Consider the following 26,973-nt stretch of genomic DNA (forward strand, 5'->3'; position numbering starts at 1 on the left):
TGGCTGAAGACGGCTGTAATCCCAGAAACCGGTCCTAGGAAGCTTGTTTCCGGTCCAGGGAAGGAATGGCTTGGCAGTTCGGGCTGGACTGTTCCCATGAGGCACAGGGTCAGACTGATTTGCATATGGCCATGTCTGAACTGGGGTGGCAGAGTGGGCTAAAGAACGGTGATGGATTAAACCCAGATCTGTTGACTGGGAGTGAGTGTTTAATTTGGTTCAGATGCTCCGTCCATCACCACCCTCTTTTGTACCGCTTTGTTCGCCATAAGTTGGCAGGGTATGCTCAGACGTGAGTCCCTTGCTCACTTTGCTACTGGATTCAAACAAGCTTGGCTGAAGACGGCTGTAATGCCAGAAACCGGTCCTAGGAAGCTTGTTTCCGGTCAAGGGAAGGCGTGGCTTGGCAGTTCGGGCTGGACTGTTCCAATGAGGCACAGGGTCAGACTGATTTGCATATGGCCATGTCTGAACTGGGGTGGCAGAGTGGGCTAAAGAACGGTGATGGATTAAACCCAGATCTGTTGACTGGGTGTGAGTGTTTGATTGGTTCAGATGCTCCGTCCATCACCACCCCCTTTTATACAGTAGGAGAGGTGGCTGGATACTTAATGCATATCTTACTCAGGGCCACTGGTATTATGAGGCAGAGGAGCACCAAATTAAGCAGCCGGGTTGACTAAAGTATGCGACAAGAAAAGGCAAGTCATGAAGGCATTATGCTGCACGTTTTTTGATAGTATCACTTCATTCTTTTATAAGTTTTACACATGACAATATTGCACACAGATTTCACCTGATTAGTACCAGTTTGACAACCATATGCAGAAATAAACAATTGAAACAAGACCAGATAACCTTTGAAAAGGGGCCTCTACTGCGCAGGAACACGACTAGCCATTTTTTAAGTAACTTTTGATCCATCTGAGCTAGAACTTTTTTTTAAATTTGCAGATTATGCAGAAGATGATGATTTATGTGGTAAAACAATAATTGTGTGAAAAAAGTCGCAACCCCAGAATCGCATAATTCAGTGGCCCTGGCCTCACTTTACTGTCTTACTATATGACGCTGAATAAACGACTGCCTTTTCGCCTGACCCGAAAACGTATGCTTCCTGGAACGTGTCGGTCTAGTCTTTCAATTGTCTTTAATCTCGTCCAATCACCGTGCGCCAACAAAGCCCGGAGACTGCACCCTGTATCCACAACTTTCCAATCGAAGAGCGTGTCGTGGAGCATCAGGCAAACCACGACCAATGGGCGAGTGCAGCGTTTTGACGTCTGTCTACCATAACCAATGAGAGAAAGCATTGTGGGCGGCCGGAGTTGGGTGAGTGGAGGTTTAGGATCCAGAAGCCGGTGCGGAGTTTCACTTCGAAACTAGAGCAACGACATTCAGCGGCGTGATGAGCGCGCTAAGGATCGGGGTCCTCCTGCCGGCTCTGGTATTGCTAGCTCATGTGCCAAGAGCAAGTCTGACGCTGCGTCAGGGAGACTGTGAAGGTGAGAAGGCTAAATTACTATGGGAAGTTTTATGTGGTTGATCTTCGCCACCTGAAGAGACTCCTCCTTCCTTGTAGTCCGTGTACAGGTCAGAACTCTCACCTCTCTTTGAGTTTAGCTTCCAACGTCACTTTCGAGAAAATTCTGTAAAATCCAGTCGTCCCGTACCTTGTTGGTACGCCAAGCATCCACCCGCAGTGATAACTAGGCCCACCCGGTGTACACTTCTGTAAGAGACCCCTTCCGCGCTGCTAGAGATCAATACGCATTCCAGAGCCCACCCGTTTACGCGACATCCTACCTACGTCCAGACACCCTCATTTGCATCTAGCGACCTCCACAACATGTACTTACTTCTGGCTAGCTCCACCATGTGCCTGCTGCTGGCTAGCTCCCCCACATATACCGACTTTGTCACCTCTTCCACAGCCTACCTGACTTTAAGAAACCCCACTCAGCCCAGCGTCTCCCAGGTATCCCATTTATTTGAATGCTGACAGAATCCTTGTATTTCTTAGGTTATTGGAGGATGACGTGGGCACTATCAGAAACTTCTAGCTTGTTTATTTGTGGGGTTGTGATTGAATGGGAAACCACTTGCTGAAACTGAACAATGATGTGATGGATAAGATGCAATACTTGAGGAGATTCCGAGTGTAAGCAAAGCTAATAGTCTGCACCATTGGAATAATTCGATTGTGCAGTTTAGGCGTTTTTCGCATATGTGTGGGTTTACCACATAATCCATCATATGCTATGTAAACTGCAGATTGTAACAACAACGTGTTTTGCTAGCTCAAACGGTTCAAAAGTTACTAAAAATACAGCAACACTTGTTGCAGCGCCGTGGAAGGCCCTTTGCAAAGGTTGACTGGTCACCTTTCTGTTGCTTATTGCTATATTAGGTGTTGAACAGGTGGTGCCAGTGAGGTGCAATTTATGCCAGACAGCTTTTAGTGTAAAAAGGACATTATAATGAAATAGTATTATCACAAAATGTGCTGCGCTACGCCTCATAACTTGCCTTTTCTTGCTGCATAATTTAGTCAACCCTGCTGTATAATAGGCCCAACCCCGCCACATAATTCTAGTGGCCCTACTAATAGTTGAGCTTGTGAAGGGGACCTGTAAACTAGTTGGAATGGGTGAACAATGAATGATCTAGCAGTTATTTTAGTTGTGAGATGGGGTGCTTGGAGTTAAAAGGCAAATACAACTTTGGGGAAGAACAATGAATGCACCTAAGATTAACCCTTTAAAACTGAGTTAAGAGCCCACATGGGAATGGTGATCAATATAAACTTTTAGAAGAGCATTGGTTGATTTGATTCGCTTTGAAATTTTATAAAGCGCCCAAATGTCCTGGGGCGTCTTGGCGCTATCATGATCCCAGATCTAGCCTAATACCATTAGCAGTAGGACAATAAGAGCTATAAGGAAAGTGAGAACAACCAGGTTTTTAACGTGCTTACGAAAACAGAGAAAGTTGACCTGACTTTAAAGTTAACAGGTGGAATAAACAAAACTGCAACTGCCCCATGAAGAATTCTTGGGCCTAGGAATGATCACTGAGCTTGACAGCCGATCGTAGTAATCTTTTTCGGTAATACCACTTGAATTTACTTTTGAGATGCTCTGGTCCGGTTCTATGCAGTACTTTATGTGCCAGACATATTGCCTTAAAGGCAATTTATTTCCTGACTGGGAGCCAATGAACCTACGTCAGTGCACCCGTTGCAGACTTAAACATGGGTATTTTCTTGAGTAAGCGTCATACTGTGTTCTGCAACTGAGACTGTGAGTGGTTGTGGTGACACTTGCTGAAGAGATCATTGGTTTAGCGTTCAGCAGGGGACTGATTAATTTGGTGCACCTGTATAGTGTGTTTTACATCTCTGCATTTATTTAATCGTCACCTACGCCTCAGGTAGCCCCTTCTGTCTGTACTCTAAGTAAAGACAGTAAAAGGCTGGGCCGGATTCCACTGGACTGAGCATAGTAACTTTGTCTTGGAACTAAGAACACTCTTTCAGAAATTGTTTCCAGTTGTATTTTGGCATCCCCAGTAGATGTCATCAGAGCATAGCACTGAAAGGATTGTAGAAAATGGCATTGCCCTTGAACAGGTAAACATTTGACATCTGAGGTACATTGATTGCATAGTCAGTTAACAAACTTGCCATCCCTTGTCAATTCAGAGAGCGAAAGTCATGCTGTTATATGTGCAAATAAGTTGCGTTTTTTTTTTTTTTTTTTTTTTAGTCGTCTGGAAGCCAGATCCTCTTTGATTTTACTAAAATTATACATGTAATGTACTTGCATATGGAGGCTTTTAGACAACCCCTTTCAGCTATTGGTCTGTTGTCAGTCACATTTCTCCTGCTCACTACAGCATATATTTTGTTATATAGCTACAATGGGTTTTGTGGGGGAATACAACAATAATTTCTTTAAGCAGCAAATACCTAGCCCTGTGAATCAGATCTGGAAGGCTATTTTGTCAATTGATAATGACACATCAGTAAATGATTAAATGCGCACACACAGGTTTCAATATTAACATCATATACTTAAAATAATATAGCAAAGTATACACACAGGTTACAATATTACACTTGTTACTACACAGCTGCCCAATTTGGTAACATTTAGGCGACTGTGAACAAGTGAAAGAAACATACAATGAACAAAATCAAACAAGCTCATAGACAAAAAATATATATAGTGTCTGTAGTAGTTGCTCTGTGTAGACTTCGCCTATAGTATTAGTCATATACTTTATTAGACGTGTTCAGAGCAGTTGAGGAGCACATATTGAAAATATTGTCGCTGTTTTAACCCGTCAAAGACGTTTCCTCCTTATCTCATTGAGGCGGCTTTCCTTAAGGACGTAAAACTATGACATTTTTGTGAGAAAAGGCCCGTGTGTGTGTGCAATGTACAATAACTCGGGGAGAGGTAAAGCAAGCATTTGCAATGCAATAGATCTCACATGTACAGAGTTAAAGCTATTGGCAATGCAATGCTATACTTGTACTGCACAAGACTTATACTTGTCTCAAAAAAACGACATGTAAAGCGCTCTGATACCAGCAAGGGTCTTGCTCGCGCTATATAAAACCTTCAAATAAGTAATAATAAATGGAGGAAAGAATGGAAACAACGCAATGCGGTCTAACGTAAAATTAAGTGCAGTCTGGTTTAATAATAGAGCGACATTGTTCACCAAGGTTCAGAGGGACGCAGGGTTACCCCATTGTATTTCATGGCACTACAGCATATAGGTTGGTGCAGTGGGTCAGGCCACTTCAGCCATTGGCTAAATTCAATGTGTTTCTCCATACATCCGTGTAGACTCCAACAATAGTTTTACAAAAAAGTGGAAAACAAGCATTGGCAAAGCCAAAAGATTGGAAGCCAATGCCAGACCCAGCATCTTTGCCAGTGCTTGTAGGTCTGGCAATAGCCATACATATACATACATTTAGCCAACCTTTTCATTCATTGAGCTGTTGTGCCATTCATATTTTGCTATTGGCCACTACAGCATACTTGTGGTATAATGGGTCCTTCCACTTTAGCCATTAGATAATTTAAGTGTGGCAGCATTCTGTTCTTTCACCACAAGGTCCACTCGCAGCATTGCACGTATCGTTCAGTGCCATGAAGTGATATGACCACATGAGCATTTTACGACAAAATATTTTTGTATCTAGCCAATTAAAAAAAATGTTTTAAATAAATATACGAACGCTTTTTAGGTCGAGCCTAATCCGCGCGCAAGCGCTGCTAAGGAGGACCTCTTGGAATCGCTCAGGACTTTTTGGGAAACTCGTACATGTACTGCACTGTTTCCTGTGAGCGCTGGTGCATGTGTGGAGTTTACCATGCGGGAGCGAGCAGCTGCGCCATATGTTTGGTTTCCTATTTCAAGGGCTTTTGTTCACGTTGTGGCCGCGCGTCAGGGCACTGTTTTCTGTACAGGAGAGGGTCTCTTGGGATTCCAGAGGCTAGCTGTGGCGCCATGCAGACATTAAGCAGTCAGCAGACTTTCTCCTGACCCCTAGATGGCAGCAGTACATTGCCTGTCACTATTTGTTTTTTTAAACCATTCTTTAACATGTGCCTTGCGTTCCCGCTAATCAGTCTGCAAACATTTTTATGCAAAGCCCCCATAAATAATAAAATGTGACCGAGTCCATTACGATGCCATAGCGTTCAATACTGTTAGCATATATTTTACAATTTAGGATTCGCCTGGCCTCCTCCCTGCTGACAGAAAGCGTCTACCGTTACCCACTAATTCACCCCGAACCACAGCAACAGGCACGGCTGTGAAAGGAGGAAACTTGCATAAAAAACTAAATCTGAATGTCACCTTTAAGTGCAAGTAAGTGGTGGAGTGTTGATGCTCAGCTGCATTCCAGTCGCCAGCTACATTACTTCCAGGCCTACCACAGAGAGTCTGTGAGAAATTCACCTCACTGAGACTCTTCCCGGAAGTAGCGCCATTAATAAGTGTTCTTTCAGAGAACTGTGGCAAGGCCGGAGCACCCCAATGCCTGAATAAGAGTGTCATGGGACTATAACAAGCAAGACCTCGCTAATATGGCAAGTGTTTTTATCATCATGATATCCTGCTGGTTCAATCGTTTAAATGTGACGTCCTCCAATATTCCCAGATAGATGACTGGTCTCTGTGCGCTCATTCCCGACTGATACAAGGCCGAGTTATTTCGCAGGCAGTACACTTAATTTTTTTATTCCTTAATAAAGATGAAGCTTATTATGCAGTGACGCACATTCACACTCGTATACAACAAGCTTCAGGGTATATTGTTTTCTGCCGCTGCCCATATTTTTTTTATGTGTGCATGTGGCTTAACGGCTAGATCGACCGATTTTTGAAGCTGGGGAACCAGGTTCGAGTCTGGTGGTGGGCCCAAACATCCTGTGATTCTGTCCAAATTACTTTATCTCCCCTTGCCGGAAAAAAATAATACGTGTATGTGTCAGGCTGTAATACAACTAGTGCTCGTGTAAAGCACTTTAATACCTTCTGGTCGAGTTCGTGCTATATAAAACTGCAAAAAAAATAGCTCAATGGCCATCTTTTCATCTTTCACAATTGGGGAATGATCGAAATTAGCACACATCCTCCACCAAAATGACATGCTACTATGGACCCGTATTCTTGTGCGTAAGAGGCAGCACTCCTCTTAGAAAAGGACACTAACGCAGAATGAAGATAGGAAAGGTTAGAACCTGCAGAAATTCACTGGGGATAATTTTACAGTTTTTGAGGTAGTATAAGCATTTTTGTCATGCACTCACTATCCACCAAGTAGTGTTATTTTCCACCTTTACATTTTTCTTTACGAGACCTAGTGTTTTAATAAGCACGTCATTATCTTTCATTTACATCTTATTGCTAAACGATATCCTAGTTCTCACCAGAAGAGCACACTGAAATGTGCAAAAAGCTAAAACCCAACTTCGAGTGCAAAACCCTATTCAGTCAGGCTATGCTGCAATTTAAATATGATGTGCAACATTGCTCATTTATTTGTGCTGCATATGCTTCTTACAGTTTCAGGCGCTAAAGTATATTTTAATATTCTCTCAGTAGGGGTGTTTGATGTTGGGTTACGAGAGGCCCAGGGATGCCAAATTTCTAGGATTTCCACTATGTGAATCATTCGGTTTTAGGATTCACTGTAAATGTATCTAATGTGAATAGCCTGAAACTCCAGCGTGGCTCCACCTTCTGCGGACCAACGGTGGCCAGTCCCTGGTGAGGGCGTGCACCTTCTCTTCAGCATGTTTTTATAACTTCCAAGAGTTAGGCTTTTTGATCATGAAAACCTTGGAAAAGTGACTGCAGATTTGTTTAGAACCCATCCTAGGCAGTTTAAATTGAAACTGTTGAAGCGGACGCTTCTTAATGTTTGTGAAGTATGTCCTACATTTGATTATACCTCCCCTGACTGCACACTCTGAGATTATGACTGCTCGCTGCGCTCAGCACAGAGGGGCACTTGGGAACACTGAAATTACAATCTTGGCATTATTCATCATGCTTAATCTATCTGAAATCAGGATTAGGAAAAATACATGAGACATCAGAATAATATAAATGCTTCAATCAGGAGAGCTGGCAGTCTCTATCACTATAAAGGTTAACAAGCATTGGCATAGCCAATAGGTCTTGCTTTTGTGACCTTTAAAGTATTTAGTTATGCAGCACAATTTCCTTGCTGCAACAACAACGGCTGCATGGAAAAATACTTATAGGTCCCAAAGGGTAGACCTATTGGCTATGCCAATGCTTGTTTTGGCATTAGCCTGGCAGCTTTGCCCTGCAAAAAATATATATTTGGTGTGTGTGTGTGTGTGTATATCTGTATATCTATATATCTATATACTAATATAATAAAGAGAGAGCCCCAACCTTTGAGGCGGGTAATCTCAGGAACCACAACACCAATCACAACACCCAATACAGCGTTGGAAAGGGCAGTTGCAGCAGAAGGACACAGGCTATGCAGACGACCACCGTATACATTTAAAAGGTAAAAGAACCGTGCCAGCAAAGTAGTCCCTTGTGGGCGTGTCTACGTTGTCCTGTGGGCGTGTGCTGGGGGCGTGACAAACGCTGGGGGTGTGTGGTACGTTCCGCCCTTCAAGCCATGTCTCAGATCATGTGCTAATCCCACCCTGCTCCCTTTAAATACCCATGCACCCCATAATCATAACCCACCCGTACTCCTTAAAATACCCCATCACCCTTAAACACTAACCCATCTTAACCCTATAAAACTATCCCTAAACACTAATATTACCCCTGTAACCCAAACCTAGCCCTGAACCCTATAAAGACCCCTGTACCTCAAAACCCAAACCTACCCCTGAACCCTAAAAGTAAACCTAACCCTGAACCCTAAAAATACCACTGTACCCCAAAACCCAAACCTACCCCTGAACCCTAAAAATACCCCAAAACCCAAACCTAACCCTGAACCCTAAAATACCCGGTACCCCAAAACCCAAACCTAGCCCTGAATCCTAAAAATACCCCTGTACCCCAAAACCCAAACCTAGCCCTGAACCCTAAAACTACCCCTGTACCCCATAACCTAAAACTATATCTGAACCCTTAAAATACCCAAACACCCCATAACCTATACCTCAGTACCCCAAAACATATACTCCTATACCCATACTTACCTTATCCAAACATTTAAAAAAACACATGCTTTTACCATACATGCATTTACAACGAATTTCATTGTAAATGTATGCATGTTAAAACCATATAAAATGTAAGGCCATGCGTTATAATGGTATTGAGGAGTCATGGTACTTTTGTAAAATATGCGGAGTGTTGGTATGCGGAAAGAAAGTTGTGGAATAATGGGTGTTTACCCTCCCCCGGTAAGTACATTGGTGGCACGGCGGCCCACATCTCCAGCAACATACTCATATTTTTTCACCACCGATTTGAAAAATGCACAGGTCTCTCTCATTGATGGCCAGCACCGACATACACTTTTCGACACACCTCCCGCCACAAGTTCTAGAATTGCAAACTTTAGAGCTGGGGAGCTACGCTCGAATGTCGGCATCAGCTCAACATCCTGTGATTCCAGGCAAATCGCTTTGTCTCCCCGTGCCTACCACAAATGAATGTGTTCTTCTGTAATGTAAATTGTGCTCCTGCCATGTTGTCGAGTTTGCGCTATATAATATTGCAAGGAAAAGTAGGGAAACTCGAGTTCACACACTACTGAACACGCACTCTTAAGTGCAACAGCAGTGCACTGTGGATTGGAGCGTTTCACAGGCCTGTCACAGATAAGAAATGCTATCAAAACGAAATCCTACAAAACAATATACTACTGGCCGGCAGCAATTCATACCCAGACAACGTCGGGACGGGCTGCTAGTGCGTGTGTGTGTGTATGTGTGTGTGTATGTATATGTATATGTATATGTATATGTATATATATATATATATATATATATATATATATATACACACACACACTCCAACACTTGGAAAGCCTCACGCAGCGTTACAACTTCCTGCCTCCCTGTTTCCACATCGCCCAGCCAGTGAACAAGGGACTGTTCGTCCATAAACGCGTATGGCAAGAGAGGCATAAATCGCGTTTGAACTGCAAAGTTTTCAATCTGCAGCTGCCTATAAAGAAGTTGTAACGCTGCGTGAGGCTTTCCAAGTGTTGGATTGTCGTTTTTTGGTGTGTGTGTGTTTTTAAAATGGCAAATAAGCATTGAAAAAGCCAAAATGCTGATAACCAACACAGACCTACTAACTCTGCCAATGCCTGTTTTAAATGTTTTTTATTTGTGCTTTAACGTGCACTTTGCTGCAGAGAGGAGATACATTTTGGATTTTCTGTTTCTTTTCTCGACAGTATGCATCTCCTTCCTATCGAGATTTTATCAGTCACTGCAAGACAAAAATGTAGAGTTCACTTCAGCCGCTGTCGAAAAAGAGCTGCTGAAAACCTGCAATGAAGCCAAGGGGAAAGAAAACAGATTTGTAAGTATGATTCAGCTGTGAACTCCTTTTGTTTCTTGTAAGATAGGCACTTTCCCCTTCACACTCCCTCAAAAGTGGGTGTGAAGTCGACTAGATACGTTTTCGTGGCCCATGCAAGAAAATCTCAGCATTACCTCCGTGCTGATTTCACGTGTTTTGGGAGCGTCCATGCATTTTTCCTTGGCTGTGCTAAAACCAAGCAGATTAGTAGGTGTGGAAGTGCAAGGTTGCATTGAATGCCCCGCATCAATAGAACTAGTCTACGTGGTACCAAAGTCTGGATTTCGAAGATGCAATCAGTCTGTAACTAACTCCTTCATTACATATAGTGATGGTTCTGAACACCTCTCTAAAGCACCAGCTCTTTTCAGTTGTTTTTCAACATTCAATGAACTGGCAGTGTTGTGGTTTTTTTTGGGTTTTTTTTGTTCGTCTCTCTCCTCTATCTGTCTATCTATCTATTGCACTCACTCCTATCTATCCTATCTATCTATCTATCTATCTCCAAAAAGAACGACTCGCACTCACAGGGGGGGGGGGGGTTCAAATCCAAGTCGGATTTATTCGCACAGAGATCAAAAGAACAGACGCATTTCGGCGGTACGTCTTCGTCAGAATCAGCAGGCGGCCGCCATGACGCGACAGTTTATAAACAATGACAGTTGCTGCAAAAGTCTCGTGGGATCTGTCCCAAACAAGCACCATTTTGAAATCCGGCAAAACACAAATAACAAAGTGATGATAGAAAGTTACACACTAAATAAAGTATGTACATTTTCAATAGATTGAGCCCTCGAATGGGCTTAAGTTAAAGTTAAAGTGGTGCTGCGGTGGAAAATTTCATTCAAAATCACATAAGCCGCACAGATGTTAAATTCACAAGTAAAACTGTCCTCAATCAATAGGAAAATACTAACCATGATTAATTGAAGCAAAAGCACCCTGCTGAAAATAGTACATATAACACTGATTCACGCCTGAAGTGTCATAGTGCAGCAAAAGAAATTGTGAATAAGGACAAATTATTTACAGTATTTACAGGTGTACTTTCAGTTCCTCCCCCCATATTGAGTCCCAAAGGTGTTTTAGTTGATAAATCATTAATATATCGGGACTCTGGTCTCCTTAAGCATTTAGCTCTATCTCCCCCTCTGGGATCTCGAGGCACATGGTCAAGGCAGAAGTAACTCAAGAATTTACGGTCACTGTTATGGTGAATGTGAAAATGTCTGGCTACTGGATAATTGCTGTCGTTGTTTTGAATTGCCCTCTGATGTTCTAAAATGCGGATTTTGGCAAGGTGTATAGTGCTCCCTATATATTTAAGTCCGCGCGGGCAAGTAAGTTAGTAGACCACAAAGGGTGTCAGACAATTCATACATTTCTTGATGGCAACTGGATCGTGTTCCCCTGGTATGGAATAGCTAACAACTTTCCTGCTACCCGCACAGGCCTTGCACTTATTGCAAGGATAGAACCCACCTATACCTTGTATGCCTCTGGCAGCAGGGGGCAAATGGCTCTGTACCAAGTGATCTTTAAGTGACTTGGTTTTACGAAATGTTATAGAAGGTTGGGCAGGGATGTCACGTCCAATGACCGGATCAGATTTCAAAATACTCCAATTGGAGTACATAATCTTTTTAAGGCTCTTGGCTGCGTTGGAAAAATTTGTAATGAGCCTCAGATTATTGGTACCTTTTTTGTTTTTATCTATTTTTGGAGTCTCTTTAACCCCTTCCGTGCGGCCGCGATTTTCCCCGTGTGCGGTTGCCGGACGAACACGGGCGGGCCATGACGAACCCCAGCCGTCATCAGCACACGAGCACCGTAGTGCATGACGGCTGGGGTTCGTCACCAGCATGGAAGGGGTTAATCAAGTCAGTTCTACTTTTGACCTCAGCTTTCTTCCAAGCTTCGCTCAGCACCCTATCTTTATAGCCTCGTGCCCTGAATCTATCTAGGCTGGCCAGCCCTGCTTCATTATAGTCTTCAGGATGGGAGCTGTTGCGTTTGATGCGCAAAAGGTCCCCATACGGGATACTGTTCTTAAGGCTTGTGGGGTGACTGCTGCGTATATGGAGCACAGAGTTGCCCGCTGTGGGTTTCCTGAAAAGAGCCGTCTGTAACTTGCCATCGGTTATGAATACCCTTACATCTAGGTAATTCACCTCATTGTTACTGATTTCACCTGAGCATTTCAAATTAAGGTGGTTGCTGTTGAGATATTTGATATAATCTTCAACTGACTGTCTAGTCACTTTCCAGACCAGAAAGAGGTCATCAATGTAACGCCTCCAAATTATGGTCTTGTTGACCCAATGGTCACAGGAGTCCGACCAGGCCGCCCGCTTCTCCCACCAGCCAACGAAAAGATTTGCGTAGCTGGGGGCGATTCAGGCTCCCATCGCCGTCCCCTGTTTTTGTCAGGCCAGGCAGGCCGTCTGCACCTGGACTGCTCCCAGCTCCTGAACCCCTGGCCCCCGCAGAAGCCAGGGCTCAAGACTGAGATACGACACCGCCACCCTCAACGCACTTGACACCAGACGCTCGCCTGCCTGCTACCGAGCCACCCCGAAACGAACTCACGGACCCTTCGCCTGCAAATTCACATGCCTCCGAACCTGCACCCCGTTCACCGAACAAAACAACATCTCAAGTGCATCCTCCTCCACGCCTGCTCCGTCCACAAACACGCCATCAAACTCTGGGACCTTCTCGATACTACAGCACCTGACTTCGCCTTCCTTGCGGAAACCTGGATGAACGCCTCCTCGGGCCCCGACATTGCCATAGCCGTCCCGGACTGCTACAAAATCACCCGGAAGGAGCACGTCAACCAAAACTGAGGAGGAATCGCCATCATCTACAGGAACACCATCAGCGTCACAACCAACGCCGAAGACGCAATCTCTGCCGCCGAACACCTACACTTCCAGATCCACACCAACCCCAAGATCACACTCTGAGGAACCCTCATCTTCAGACCCCCGGGCCCGCTCACACAATTCAGCGAAACCTTCTCCGACTTCATCAGCCCGCACACCCTAGCATCACCCGAATACATCCTCCTAGGAGACCTGAACTTCTAACTGGAGACCAACAACGACCGCAACACCACCACCCTGCTCGCCAACCTTGGACTCAAGCAACTGGTGAACACCCCCACCCACTACGCTGGCCATACGCTCGACCCCATTTTCTCCGCAAGCAACCACGTCTCCTTCAGCCACACCACCGGACTACACTGGACAGACCACAGCTGCATCCACTTCACTTTCAAGAAGACTACATCCCACCACCACACGTAACAGATCCCCCCGCAGATGCGGGAGCAAAGTCACCACAGACCAGCTAACCACATCGCTGAGACTTAACCCACCAGTCGACAACCCTGACACCAAAAACGCAGCCCAGAACCTCGCACAATTGATCACCAACTGCGCAGACGACCTCGCTCCTCTCAAGAACCCCCCCCCCCCCAGGCAAGACCAGCAACCGGAAATCCACATGGTTCACCGACTCACTCAAAGAAATCCTGCCGAACCCTCGAAAAAACCTGGCACCACGAACGGACTACAGAAAACATGACAGCCCTCAAGAATGCCACCAGCTGATCCGCACCACCAAAAAGGCCATTGTTCAAAGACCGGCTCTACAACAACATTCATAACAACAAGGAACTCTTCAACATCGTAAAAGAACTCTCCAACCCCAGGGCCAGCAATGACGACATCATACTGTCGCAAGACCTCTGCAACTCCCTCGCCACGTTCTTCTACCGCAAGATCGCAGACATACACGACCGCTTCAGCACCCAAACCCCGCCTCAGCCACCGAACCAACAATCACACCCACCACCCTCAGCGCCTGGACCCTCGTCGGCACTGAAGACACCACCCACGTCATGAACACCATCCACTCCGGCTCGCCCTCTGACCCATGCCCTCACATCTTCAACTAAGCCGACGCCATCATCGCACCCCACCTCCAGAACATCATAAACAACTCCTTCGCGTCATCCACCTTCCCAGAAAGCTGGAAGCACGCAGAGATCAACGCCCTACTGAAGAAACCCTCAGCCGACCCTAAAGACCTCAAGAACTTTCGCCCCATTTCTCTCCTTCCCCGCTAAAGTCATCGAAGACCGCCAACAAACAACTGACTGCATTCCTCGAAGCAAACAACTTGCTTGACCCATCCCAGTCCGGATTCCGAGCCAACCATAGCACCGAGACCGCCCTCATCGCAGCAACCAACTACATCCGGACCCTGATGGACAACAGGGATACAACTGCTCTCATCCTCCTAGACCTCTCGGCCGCCTTCGATGCCGTCTGCCACTGCACCCTAATAACCCGCCTCCACAACACTGGGATCCAAGGAAAAGCCCTGGACTGGATCATCTCGTTCCTCTCCGACAGAACCCAGAGAGTCCGCCTCCCCCCTTCCGCTCCAAGGCCACCAAGATCATCTGCGGCGTACCCCAAGGCTCCTCGCTCAGCCCAACCCTCTTCAATATCTACATGAGCCCCCTCACCGCCATGGCTTGCAATCATAACCTCCACATCATCTCCTACGCCGACGACACCCAGCTGATACTCTCCCTCACCAAAGACTCAGCCACCGCCAAAAACCAACCTCCAGGAAGGAATGAAAGACGTTGCGGAATGGATGAAGCTCAGCCGTCTGAAACTCAACTCAGACAAGACTGAGGTCCTCCTCCTCGGACAATCCCAATCCGCCTGGGATGACTCCTGGTGGCCCACAGCGCTGGACACCGCACCGACACCCACGGACCACGCTCGCAACCTGGGATTCATCCTGGACTCCTCCCTCACGATGACCAAACAAGTCAACGCCATCTCATCGTCATGCTTCAACACCCTGCGCATGCTCCGAAAGATCTTCCGGTGGATCCCCACCGAAACCAGAAAGACAGTCACACAGGCCCACGTCACCAGCCCACTGGACTAAGGGAATGCCCTGTTCGCAGGAACCACAGCCAAACTTCAGAAATGACTTCAGCACATACAGAACGCCTCCGCACGACTCCTCCTCGACATCCCTCGCCGCAGCCACATAACACCCCACCTGAGAAACCTGCACTGGCTCCCCGTCAGCAAGAGGATCACGTTCAGGCTCCTCACCCACGCACACAAAGCGCTCCACGACATGGGCCCCGAATACCTCAACAACCGCCTCTTGTTCTACACTCCCAGCCTCGCCCTCGCCATCGTCCCACGGATCCTCAGATCCACAAGTGGAGGAAGATCGTTCTCCTACCCGGCCGCCAAGACATGGAACTCCCTCCCCGCACTCCTACGATTGACCCAGGACCACCTCACCTTCAGGAAGCACCTCAAGGCCTGGCTATTCGAGCAGTAACAGCACCCCCTCCCTATAGCGGTTTGAGTAGCGCGCTCTGTAAATGTATGTATTGATGGATTGATTTAAAGAAGCAAAAACAAATCAATCAATGTGTTAAACCTTGATACGTTTCATATTGAAATACTAATCAACTTACAGCCATCTAGAAACATCAAACGGCAGACGGGCTAACTAAAATCAGTTAATCAAACAATATGCAAATACAACTTGACTAAAAGGATGGTGGAAAAAAATATCTTTAAAATGTATTTAGCCAGCTTAGGAAGCCAGTGTAAGGTGGGCTAAAAGTGCTCTTCACTAGTTGGTTTCCTGCCCCATTCTGAAATGATTGAAGGCTGGCTATCAGGATGACTGTAAATGGCTTGACTATGTCATCCCTGTATTGTAGGCATGACAATTCTTGCATTGCACCACTGAAATAAAAATAGGTGTTGTGAAACGATCATTATTTGTAGTATAAACGGAAGGGAGAAAAAAGGGTAATTTAATAGCGGCTCTCATATGATGGCTGTTAGCTCAGATCACGTGAGGATTTCACCGGGCTTCCATTGGGACCATGCTCGGTCAACCTAAACCTAATGTGCTCTCCGGAAGTCCTGGACCTTTATTTTGGTACAGAAAACCTAAATCAACTCCATCTTTTAAGAATTCCCTTCAAGTGTTATCCCTTTCAGACCCTAGTGTCACTGCGCAGGGCTGAGTTAATATTCTTCAGTCTACCCCCTCTATAGATGTTGTTGTGTTATATCAGCATACTGATTGAAGGAGCCCATGCTCATGTATAAGATTTCCCAGCTGCTCCATGTACAGCGTTACTAATATAGGAGAGATGATAAATGATTTTTATGTGTTGTAGTGATCAGGTTCATGACGGATATTAAAAAATTTAAACATGTGCCAAAAAACCTATACTCTGTCAAACACCCCTCAAAACAATATGCTAGTGCAAGATGTTAACAATGTTTTCCTTGGCCACCACACTCATTGAGCAATCCCCCAAAAATAAACACGATCAGCCCCCATTATTGGTAATACTGAAAAAGTGATAACATTGTATTATTGTAACAGTAATATAAAGGCTATGTTTAAATATGCAATGATGTGGCTTGTTTGATTGGAAGAGTGTTGCGCTGCAAAATGTTTTGGTGTCGGATGGGCCTGAGTGGTGCTCTTACCCCGACTTGGGTGGCCACTCCTACACATATGGCAGGTGAAAGACAAGTGCTTGAAAGTATGTGGGTTATGAGTTTGTCCTGTGGGTGACGTATTTGGTGCTTTGAGTTATCAGCAGTGGAAACTACCCCTCGAGCTGCTGCATTTAGATGTCTAGCGGAACTAAGAAGATGAGGGATGGCTGCGCATAAGTCTCTCGGGAGGTATTAGCCAGTACTTGGTGGAGGTGCTTGCTGTAAGCTGTGCCTGTACTGCATCCTTGTTTATTATCAAACGATGGTGTGCAGCGTTCAATTGTGGGTCTGCCATTTCATTGTGCTTTTGCATCTGCAGTTTGGTTACTACTTATTTCTAACAGTTCCTGGAAAGTGAAGCTCAGCAGATTTGTGAGTGAAGCAGTGATTTTTTTTTCCCTTAATATTTGTCTCACATGAATGTAGCAAATCTTGTTTATAATTTTGACTTTGTATAATGCTTTGCAATGTTCGTTTCACAAGGTAACCCCAATATAATATTCCAGCACTCTGTCTGTTGTTGCAGTTATTTTAGCAGCAGGCATGAGTTACTAATGCAGACTGAAGTAAAACTATGAGTATAACAAATTCACCAAGGGCTGCTTTCCTAATCATCCTTGAGTAGGAGGATGTCCACTATTACTTCAACTTAGCTTTGCAGGTCTGGAGTTCCTTATTTTTTCCCCCTCCTTTTTCTGCAGTAATCTGATTTAGATTATTTCTTCCAGTGCTATTATATTGGTGCCACCAGCGATGCAGCCACTAAAATCACCAACGAGGTGTCTAAGCCCCTGAGTCATCACATCCCAGCTGAAAAAATCTGTGAGAAGCTAAAGAAACAGGACGGCCAGATCTGTGAATTAAAATATGGTAAGTTCTGCATTGGAGAAAGAAAGCAATTGAGTTTGATGGTCCCAGGCGTCGTATGGAAATTGGTGTAGGAAGAGAGGCTACTGAGTTGGTAGGAGTTCATGGCTAGGTGTTGGCGTCTTTGTTGGCAACCTCTGGGGAGGGGGGGGTAGTTCTGTAGTGCCATTTACAAAGGCAGTGGCCATCACAAAATGTAATAGTTGTTAATCTCCTAAAGACAATGTTTACCTGATGGTTGATATCATCTTAAGAGAATTTTCTTGTATGTTGCTTAAGCAGATGCTCAAGGCCAAGAATTGGACTTTGAAAACTGCTCATTTATGTATCGAATGTTGCATTTTTTCGGTGGTGGTGTTCACTTAAAAAGAAAAAGAATGAAATAAAAAATTATATCAATCCAAGCATTCCAACATTCAACTCCAATTTTACTTCTTTGTTGCTCCGTCTGCAGTAATTAGTTTAATGTTTCCTACCACTTAATGTAGTCCTGCCCAGGAGACAGATACTCATTCTTGCTTCTTTAAATAAAGAACATATGAAATTCTCCTCTGCTTCAGACATCCAGTGCCTTCAACGCTTTTTGCACATCACCCAGGCCTGGATGTTCAGCCTCTACCTGAAGCTCAATCCAACCAATATAGAATTCCTGTTATTTACCAATCTTATCTTGACAATATCTTGTATCGGGTAGTCGAGGACAATGAATGCATGCTAAGCCAGAATACCTCCGGCTGATCAGGGGATTTGAGCGTCAAAGGATGCTTAACACATAGAATTCATTTGTAATCTCTTAGAAACTGGCCCTGTCTTCACCCAAGTTTTGAAAGGCCAGGCAAAGTAGTAGCCGTACTGTGCTACACAAGAAAATATTTATCAAAATGATCATGCTATTAAAGAAACTAGATTTACTCCATGATCTTCCTGGACCACACAATTTTACATGAATTATGGGCTAAATTCAAGGCTGCCAACAACTTTGTGGTACTCTACTAATTTGAAGTGGCTTCTTTCCTGCAAAGTCGCCTCCTAGCCATCCAAATGATTTTCAGAATGCTAATTTCCCTGCTCGTATTTAGTTAATACCAGCAGCTTCTTCAGTTTGAAATCTGAAACTAACATGATCCGTTTTTGTCCCTTACTTTTGGTTGTCTTCTCTGAGAGTGAAAATATGATCTTTATTGCTTTTAGGTAAAGATCTATTGTAGTGTACAAACATCACATAAAGACTAAATCAACAGCAAGATTTAACATTCTAACCGCTTCAGTGTAACCTTTGAGCCATTCTGATATTTCAACTGCTTTTGCTTTCATTCTTTCTCGAAGTAGAGTAAGACTTGCATTTGGCTTGCTAAAGTCAAGAAGATTGTAGCTGCCGTCTGAATTTTGCCTGAAGATACTTTATTACATTAGATAAAATGTCTGCCTTTCTCATGGGATTGAGATTTTTGGTTTCTTAAGGGCTCAAACTATAATGAAGAGGTTTAAGCAATCCGTCTACTGCTTTGCTTTGTTTGTCTACTTTTAAGCACCAATCAAATTGTTTATAAATCAATTTGGTGGATGTATGATGCTACATCGCCAACCGTTACATGGCATACTGTAACCACGCTGATTTTACATCGCAAAGACTTACTTCGCAAGTTTTCACATTGCGTGCAGTTGCAACGTCAATGTACGTTCCCTTATGCAACATGGCATGACAAAGCATACAAAAACATTGCGTACCAATAACACGTTTTTTTTAATCGTGCGGTGTTACAGAACTGCCAGTTTCGCAAATTACTGCACAAGAACACATCATGTAGGTGTTTAATTACAAACTCGAGCACAAATCTGCAAGTCCTACGATTTCACCTTCTGTTGACTTGGCTAATTTTCATTGTTTCCGGTCCAGGGAAGACCTGGCTTGGCAGTTCGGGCTGGACTGTTCCCATGAGGCACAGGGTCAGACTGATTTGCATATAGCCATGTCTGAACTTGGGTGGCAGAGTGGGCTAAAGAACGGTGATGGATTAAACCCAGATCTTTTGACTGGGTGTGAGTGTTTGATTGATTCTGATGCTCCGTCCATCACCACCCCCTTTTGTACCGCATAATTTTCATTGCAGGCCAGGTCGCAGTTCAAATAATTGTGTATCGCGCTCCTAAATCTATCAGAAATGTTCACATCACAATTTTATAATGTGTTCCTATCTTACTTGTTTGTATTATCCATGATGTAAAGTTACCTGCCACCTCCTGGTTCATGAATATCTATTGGTTGAACTCTGAAATGTGCTTAGTTAAAAAAAGGAAACCTGATGCTTTCTTCATTGTAAAAGCAAAACAAAGCTTTCTGATCATGAAGTATTAATCTCAAAGTGCAGAGCACACTTAAACATGGACGCTGTATTTCTTTTGAGGTGAGACATTCCTCACTGGTGACTGAGCAGGTGCCTGATTCCAGGGACATTTAGGGGAGTGCAAGCCTAAACATCAGCATGCTAGTCCCTGCTGCACCCCCCGTGGAAATCAAGCAATCATGGGTGAAATGGGCCTTTTGTAGGGTTTCGGGGCCTCGTTCATGGCACATGAACGAAAGTGCGAGCACTTGCAGACAAATCTTTGTGCACTTTCCAATGCTTCAACAACCACGGATTCCGTGTAACCGTGCGAGAGCATGACAAGAAGCAGAAACCATTTGCGAGGTGCCATGTCACCTGCTGTGTAACCGTGTGTGAGCATGCGTTGTAATTGCATGCAATAGAAATTTCATTGCGCAGTAATAGCATACGGTGTAAATGCATGTGATGCAAAGTATCCTGCGATGTAAAAGTTGCGTTGTGATGGCACCGCGACCAATTGCCATCGTTGTAGTGGGTGTTTGCCCAATTTGGTATTTGTATGGTACGTTGAGATTTGCCGTTGCAGCTTTTGTGCAATTAGCTTGTTGAATTATGTTGTCTCTAAACCTTAAGGGCACATAAGTCATTTCAGCGCGTACTGATTCAACAAGTTGTTTATTCATTACAGCAGTCGCATTGCTGTCTTACTTATTGATTCTGCTTTTTACATTCACTTTTCTTTTCATGGCGTTGCTGCTCATAGATTAAAATATACCATGGCTTGATATCTGCAATCTTTTATGGGGGGTATTCTCCGTTTGATCTCCTGAGTTTCTCTCTCATTGGCCCCGTCACTCTCCTGTGCTTCTCATTTCCATCTTCTCTAGTTCGTCTATGTGCCTAATGACTTTGTATTCCTCCCACTCCCTTTCAAATCGCCTGTAGTTCTCTTGTCAAGCTTCTCTTACTGTCACTCAGTTTTTTGTCACATTGTTTTTCTTCCTCTTTGTTTGCTCCCATCCTACACCCAATGCTTTTCATGCATGGCCTACTTCACTTAGAAAAAGACTTCAACACAGACTCCACGGTTGTAGCTCAGGTAAATCTCTGTTGTAATCTTTTTGAAAGGGTTAGCCTGATTTATTTATGTGCTGGCTTCATGAGTAACATTCTGAGTTTGCTCTGTGATGGGTTGAACTTGAAGAGCCTGCCATTCTTTAAGTCGGTACTCCAGGGAAACAGTGTATTCATTAATGCCTGTTCTGACTGGCAGTAAGACCCTGTTGGGCTTCCTTGCAGACATATTGTGTTGGTAATGGGTGTAGTGCCCTTTTCGGACCTTCGATGCGGACAATGTCAATCCAGGTCTAGTATTTCAACTGCATGTTAGCTGTTCAGCTATAGGTGTTAATGTATTCGAGTGATCTAGGTATCGCATTTTGTGTAAAATAGTTAAGATATTTTAAGTGATGTGTGGGACGAAGGAAGGAGCTGTGTGGATGAATGTGGTCCACTCAGGTACTCCTCCTTATTCTTTTGTCTACCACCCCCACACCAAAAGTCTCACTTAGTGGCGTAATCTTTCGAAGTTTGGCAATTGTGAATAAGCAGGCAGGCAAACTAGAATTAAAAGCTACTAATAACTCATCCACCCTGGCAAGACAGCCTGGGTAATGGCACCTATGCTGTAGTTTTTGTTTTGCATTTGCCGGCCTGAAATGGGGTGCTGACCATGAACAGGAGAAATTAACTTTGTATTAGGTTGATCTTGAATTAAGCTCTTGACATCAAATTCTGGTTTAACTTGAGTGAGGTTTTGAGTCGCAGGATACCACGAAAAGAGGAGACTTTGAAGAAGAGCTGTGTGTCATTATGCTAATGAATACTAGAGAGTATAGTGCAAGTACTGACTGCCAAGGCGAACGGGATTGGATTACAGGTTAGAAAGGTCGGAGAAGTTCTACAGCGCTGCATATGAAAGGTTTGTTTGTTTTCCTCGTATAAAGTGTGACTCTCTTTGCAGTTGCTCAAAAGTTTTTCAGTCGATACGTGAGCCCTACTCGGTATTGAAAATCAATAGAAAATGTCCATGACCTGTGAGGCTCCCTGAACATATGGAAAGTTACATGGGGTTGGGAGGGAGCAGGTTGCAGAAATGGTCATGTTAAAAACAAGGTTGTGCTGAGAATTGCGATGGCAAAAGAGGATACACTAGGGAGAAATGCATCCACTTGTTTCCAAGCCGGAGTACTAAGATTCAGATGAAAAGAAGGGTTTTTTGGATGTTGGAAAGAATCTGAAAGGAAACCAGTGTCTGCGACTGGCTCGGAATCCAGCACGAATGAGCGATGCATGAAGCTAAAATGTTTGTTTTCAAAAAGGCACAGGCTGCCATTGTGTTCTTTGATTAAATGAAAGGTAGAACTGGATATGAATAAGCACTTTGTCCATATAGTTAATACTTACAACAGGTTTTAAGTATGCTTGGACTAATTGGGTACTTAATAAACCTGGTTTTGTGGTTGAAGTCCCTGTGAAAAGTGGCTGGAAGTTTCAGTTTGGATTTCATTTACCATAGTAATTGATGAATCTCAAAACTGTCTCTGTTCTCTTTCCTTTTTAATTGCCTCCTTGCAAAAAAAACACATACACACAATTTACCCGTGGTTTCTTTCTGTAGTGTAACTCATTGCTGCTAACTTACCGATTTTGAAATTAAGGAAAAATTAAAAGATTATGTACTTTTTTCACTTGTTAATAGAAGGGCACTGATGTTCTGAGAATTTAGTTGATTTGAATTTGCATTCTTGGCTCAGCCTTTTGGAATTCTTTATATTCGTGGATCCTTAACGGCTAATAAAATTGCTTTGAAATGGGTTTAGACATTAAATTGTGACCAAATGTCATACATTTGGTAACAAAACTATCCGTGTTGAGTGGAAACAATTTCTCTAAATTTGTGAGTTTACATATGCTCTGTCTTCTGATGGAATCTTTTGTTTATTCCTTAGATAAGCAGATCGACCTGAGCACTGTAGATCTGAAGAAGCTAAAAGTGAAAGATCTGAAGAAGATCCTGGATGACTGGGGTGAAACGTGTAAAGGTTGCGCCGAGAAATCTGACTACATACGCAAAATCAATGAACTGATGCCAAAATATGCTCCAAATGCTGCCAACGCACGGACTGACCTGTAACACGTGGGGCTGCCTCCACCCTGGGGGGGAGGGGGGGGGCATCAGGCGCATTGCATCGGACCTTTGCAGTGTTGTCACCATCTCACACGAGTCAATGCGAGGCAAAATATGGACATGGTTTGTTCTGTATTTTAGTTGGCGTTCTCAGCCTGCGTCTGTTTGTTTTTCGTTGTAACTTATTTTTAAGATGACCGTGGACCACATCCAAACGTATTCCTGAGAGCTGCACTTTTCTTCTGCCATTACTGCAATGGTTAACAACAGTTTTTTATGCCTCTCATGTCTTTACAGTTTGTGTGTACAGTAAGGGATTTTTTTTTCTATTAAAAAGATTAAAGACCAAACTTGTCGTATGTTGAGAATCTTCATACATAGATGTCTTTCATTAGAGGGAAGTTCTTCTGCTCTCTTGTGAAGTATGACACTGCATTGCTGATTGTCCTGACGCCAAGAGCAAAATGAGTCTAGGGATAAGACTGTTTATCAATTCCAAAGACTCCCATAGCCCTCTTATTAGAGACAGTAAACTGTATTTACTCAGTCTTTCTGCACAAATGCTGTCAGAAGTGCTTGCAAGCCCCCATAACAGTGGCTGCTACCATTTGTATAATTGTAATTGCATGTATATAGCACTTACTACCACTGCTGAGGTGTTGAATCGCTTTACTGTGAGTAGCACGCTACTCTGGAACCCAGTGTCACTGGTTAATTTGGTAGTATTGTTTATTGGAATTAGTCATATGCCAGTTAGGCGTGATCATTAGTGTGGGTTATATAGTTTCATGAAATGTTTGAGCCATATAAATAGGCTATCAGAGGTTTGGTATGGTTAGGTTGTGGGGAAAGAGTTTAAAGTTTTGATCTATGAAAGGAGGCTACACTACAAATTAAAGGCATGCTGAGCCTGGAAGGTAAGAAGAGTCACTCTGAAAAAAGAACAAACTGGAATCAATCCGAAATAAATGTAGGTCATTTTTTTATTTTATGCAAGGCTTTGTGAGTATAGTGGGTAAAGTCTTTATGCAATAGTAGGCAATCTGAGGATTTAAGATGTGGAAAGAAACATTATATAAAGCTCCAGGGAAGACAGCTCAAACATTCAGTTCGAAGTGTATAGATCATTTGAGCATGACCCTGCTATGTGGCTAACCTTGGACACCCCTTCAAAACATAGCCTTGAATATGCATAGCTTGGTAAAGGGTGTGTATACTACTAAAGGGAAATTGGCACAGATGCCTTCCCTAGGAATAGTCTCATTTAATGATCTTCCCTCACTATTATGCATCAAAGATTATTTCACTCCAAGCAAATTAGCTAATTTGTGCTTGCTAAGGGTATCTTGCCAATGCACAGTCAGACTTGACTTGCTGTTTTACCTAATCCCATGCTGGGTTATTTCTGTGGCACAGCAGAACAGCCGTAGATACAAAAGGTATCTAGAGCTAACTTACCAAGTGCATGTTGTGGGTGTATTTGTGTGTGACCCAGTATGATACACGCATTGCATATATAAGTGAAGCACAGTTTGGAAGCCCCTGGAGCAAAGTTTGGAAGCCCCTGACCTGTTCCTGTGCACAAGATGGGGGTTAGGTTGTTTTCCCCCAGACAATAACAATTGTGTTGCTGACATTCCTGAAGCAGGAGAGAGGGGGGGCCTAGACACTAGAGTTGGGACACAGAAGCCCTGGCTCCTATCGAAATCCAACAGGGTCCTTTTGCTGAGTGGAGTGGGGCTGCTGATGAGCATTCCTGTAGCACTGCCACTTGGTAGATGGCGGGGCATTGAGGCCAACTCTGTCTCTTTCCTGATTACTGCTTGCTGGTGATTTCCAAGTGCTCAAAGCTCAAACTTCTTTGTACCTCTGTTGTGGTACTCCATCTTCGACACTACCCTGCAGTGAGCACAAAAGACATCTGCAGAACCGTAGAGAGGCACATAAAAAAGGAAGCCTACCCAAACCAGTTCTGTGTTTGTAAAGTATAATAAGGAGCTGTTTACCTCATGCACCCAGATCAGTGCTTTTCAAACGTTTTAGAACCACAACCTAATTTTTATAAAAAACAAACATTCGCAAGCCATCTAGCTTTTATGGACATGATGTGGGCCTTTAAAAAATATATATTTTTCATTTGATTAAATATAATAGTATACGTGCTTTCAAATTGCTGTGAATTACAAAAAGAATGTACTCTTCAATGTTTTTTTGTGTTCCTCTCGAACAGGAATTGTTTGTGAATGTTATGACCTTGACCATACTCTTCGATATTGCTTTATTGATCTGTCCCTAAAGTGTCATTTGTCGACCTGCACTCTAATCTGGGAATGGAATACTTTTCTGAGTGGGGGTGGCCTGTGGGTATCCTTTCACAAAAAATCACACAAGTCGTGTGAACAATGATGGTGTTTAATACCAGTAATTTTAGCATATTTGCAGGATCGGAGGATTTGTGCCAATGCCAAGACTCGAAGCTAGTTCACCAGATTCAAAGTCTGCAGCTCTGGCCATTGGGCCACATCTATATTTCTTCATTTATGCGTGAAAGTCCTACACAAGTGGGATGATTTTATAAGATCATGTATAGTGAGCACATTCTTTTGAAGTGACTTTGTGACATAAAAAAACACAACAGCAACAAATACTGGCAGGCTTGCTTGTGAATACTTCTAAGGATTTGTTTTAAAACTTGGCTTGGGGGACATATATTAGCACCTTTGATGCTGGAACACTTTTCAATATCACTAAAGTCATATGGATTATGAAAAATCCTAGCTTCACACAAGGAGCAAGTGTACCAAATGTATTTAACATGGGGATGGTATGGATGTAGTATGTAGAAAATCGTGCATTTTGGAGCGAAATGTCGCAAGTGTATTACTAAAGGATCCTGTGATAGCGCACTGTCATTTACAGACCGCTCACTTCCCTTTGAAAGACCACTGAACTTGCACAAACATACAGTTTTACTGATAAAACTATATAGCACACAAATGATATGTGGAAATCCGGTTTCAGTGAATATTCAGGATTTGCGCGTCACTAAGTAAAGTGTCTTGATTTGTTTTGATCCTATTAAAATCTGTTTCCATCACACTTCAGAATTCCGAAAAAAGTGCTTAATTTTTGCATTCATAACTGCTGAGATATTCTGAAATCTGTGTACAGTTAATTGATCGGTATTTAAATGTTGTTGGGTGTTAAAAAAAAAAAGACATCATGGGGGCGTGGCCAAGATAGCGGCAGAGTAGGACGTGCCTGCTTGCTTCTCTACTCCGCCGTCTAGATACTGCTAAGCACCGGGAGCGCCCTGCCCCCCTGCATCTACTAATACCGGTGAGCGGATCGGACCTGGAGGCGTCGTCGGACCCGCATGTGAAGGGGCCCGGTGTCCGTGCTTCATCCCCCTGCTGAAGCTATACCGGGAGAGCGGGGCAGGCGGGAGGCCAACCTGGGGAGAGTGTGCCTGCAGCGACTGGGCCTGTGATGACTGGGCCCTTAGATCGGCTCCCTCCTGCCGAATCCGCAGCGCCGGAAGCCCTCCACGTAGAGATGCCCAGCTGTGCGCCTTTTCATCAGGAGGCAGAGAACACATGGCGCTGGCCCCAGAGGCGGTGAGGCGTGCTGCGGAGACCTGCCTAGCGGGGGCCCGGTCGGGACTGCAAGCATGAAGTACGGCGAAGATTGCCCCAGCCCACTCCCTGGCTTTAAGATGGAGTGGTGCTAGGCTGGGGGTGGCTGGGACTGGGAAATACTGGTAATGAGAGCGCTGCACGCCCAGCCCCCTCTTCTCATTGCAATAGAAGACTTGTTTGGACAATACCCAAGAGTGGGGTGAATCTGGATAATCGAGGGGCCTGCGACTGCCAGAACTGGTCCGACCTCCCCCCCCCCCCCCGGCCAGCTGACACCAGACCTCTTGAGGCAGTGCAATGCT

At 44.1% G+C, this 26,973-nt stretch overlaps 1 protein-coding gene across 1 annotated transcript; it reads left to right on the top strand.

The window, feature by feature from the left end:
- The first annotated feature begins 1,313 nt into the window (after positions 1 to 1,313).
- Positions 1,314 to 26,132, top strand: MANF (mesencephalic astrocyte derived neurotrophic factor). Its single transcript, XM_086938828.1, has 4 exons — positions 1,314 to 1,505; positions 9,944 to 10,071; positions 17,378 to 17,519; positions 22,855 to 26,132. Exons 1-4 carry the CDS (start codon positions 1,409 to 1,411, stop codon positions 23,037 to 23,039), a joined length of 552 nt encoding a protein of 183 aa, XP_086794954.1. The 5' UTR covers positions 1,314 to 1,408; the 3' UTR covers positions 23,040 to 26,132.
- The last annotated feature ends 841 nt before the right edge of the window (positions 26,133 to 26,973 follow it).

The sequence above is a fragment of the Lissotriton vulgaris genome, chromosome 9, assembly GCF_964263255.1.
Source record: "Lissotriton vulgaris chromosome 9, aLisVul1.2, whole genome shotgun sequence".
In the NCBI taxonomy this organism is placed as follows: Eukaryota; Metazoa; Chordata; class Amphibia; order Caudata; family Salamandridae; genus Lissotriton; species Lissotriton vulgaris.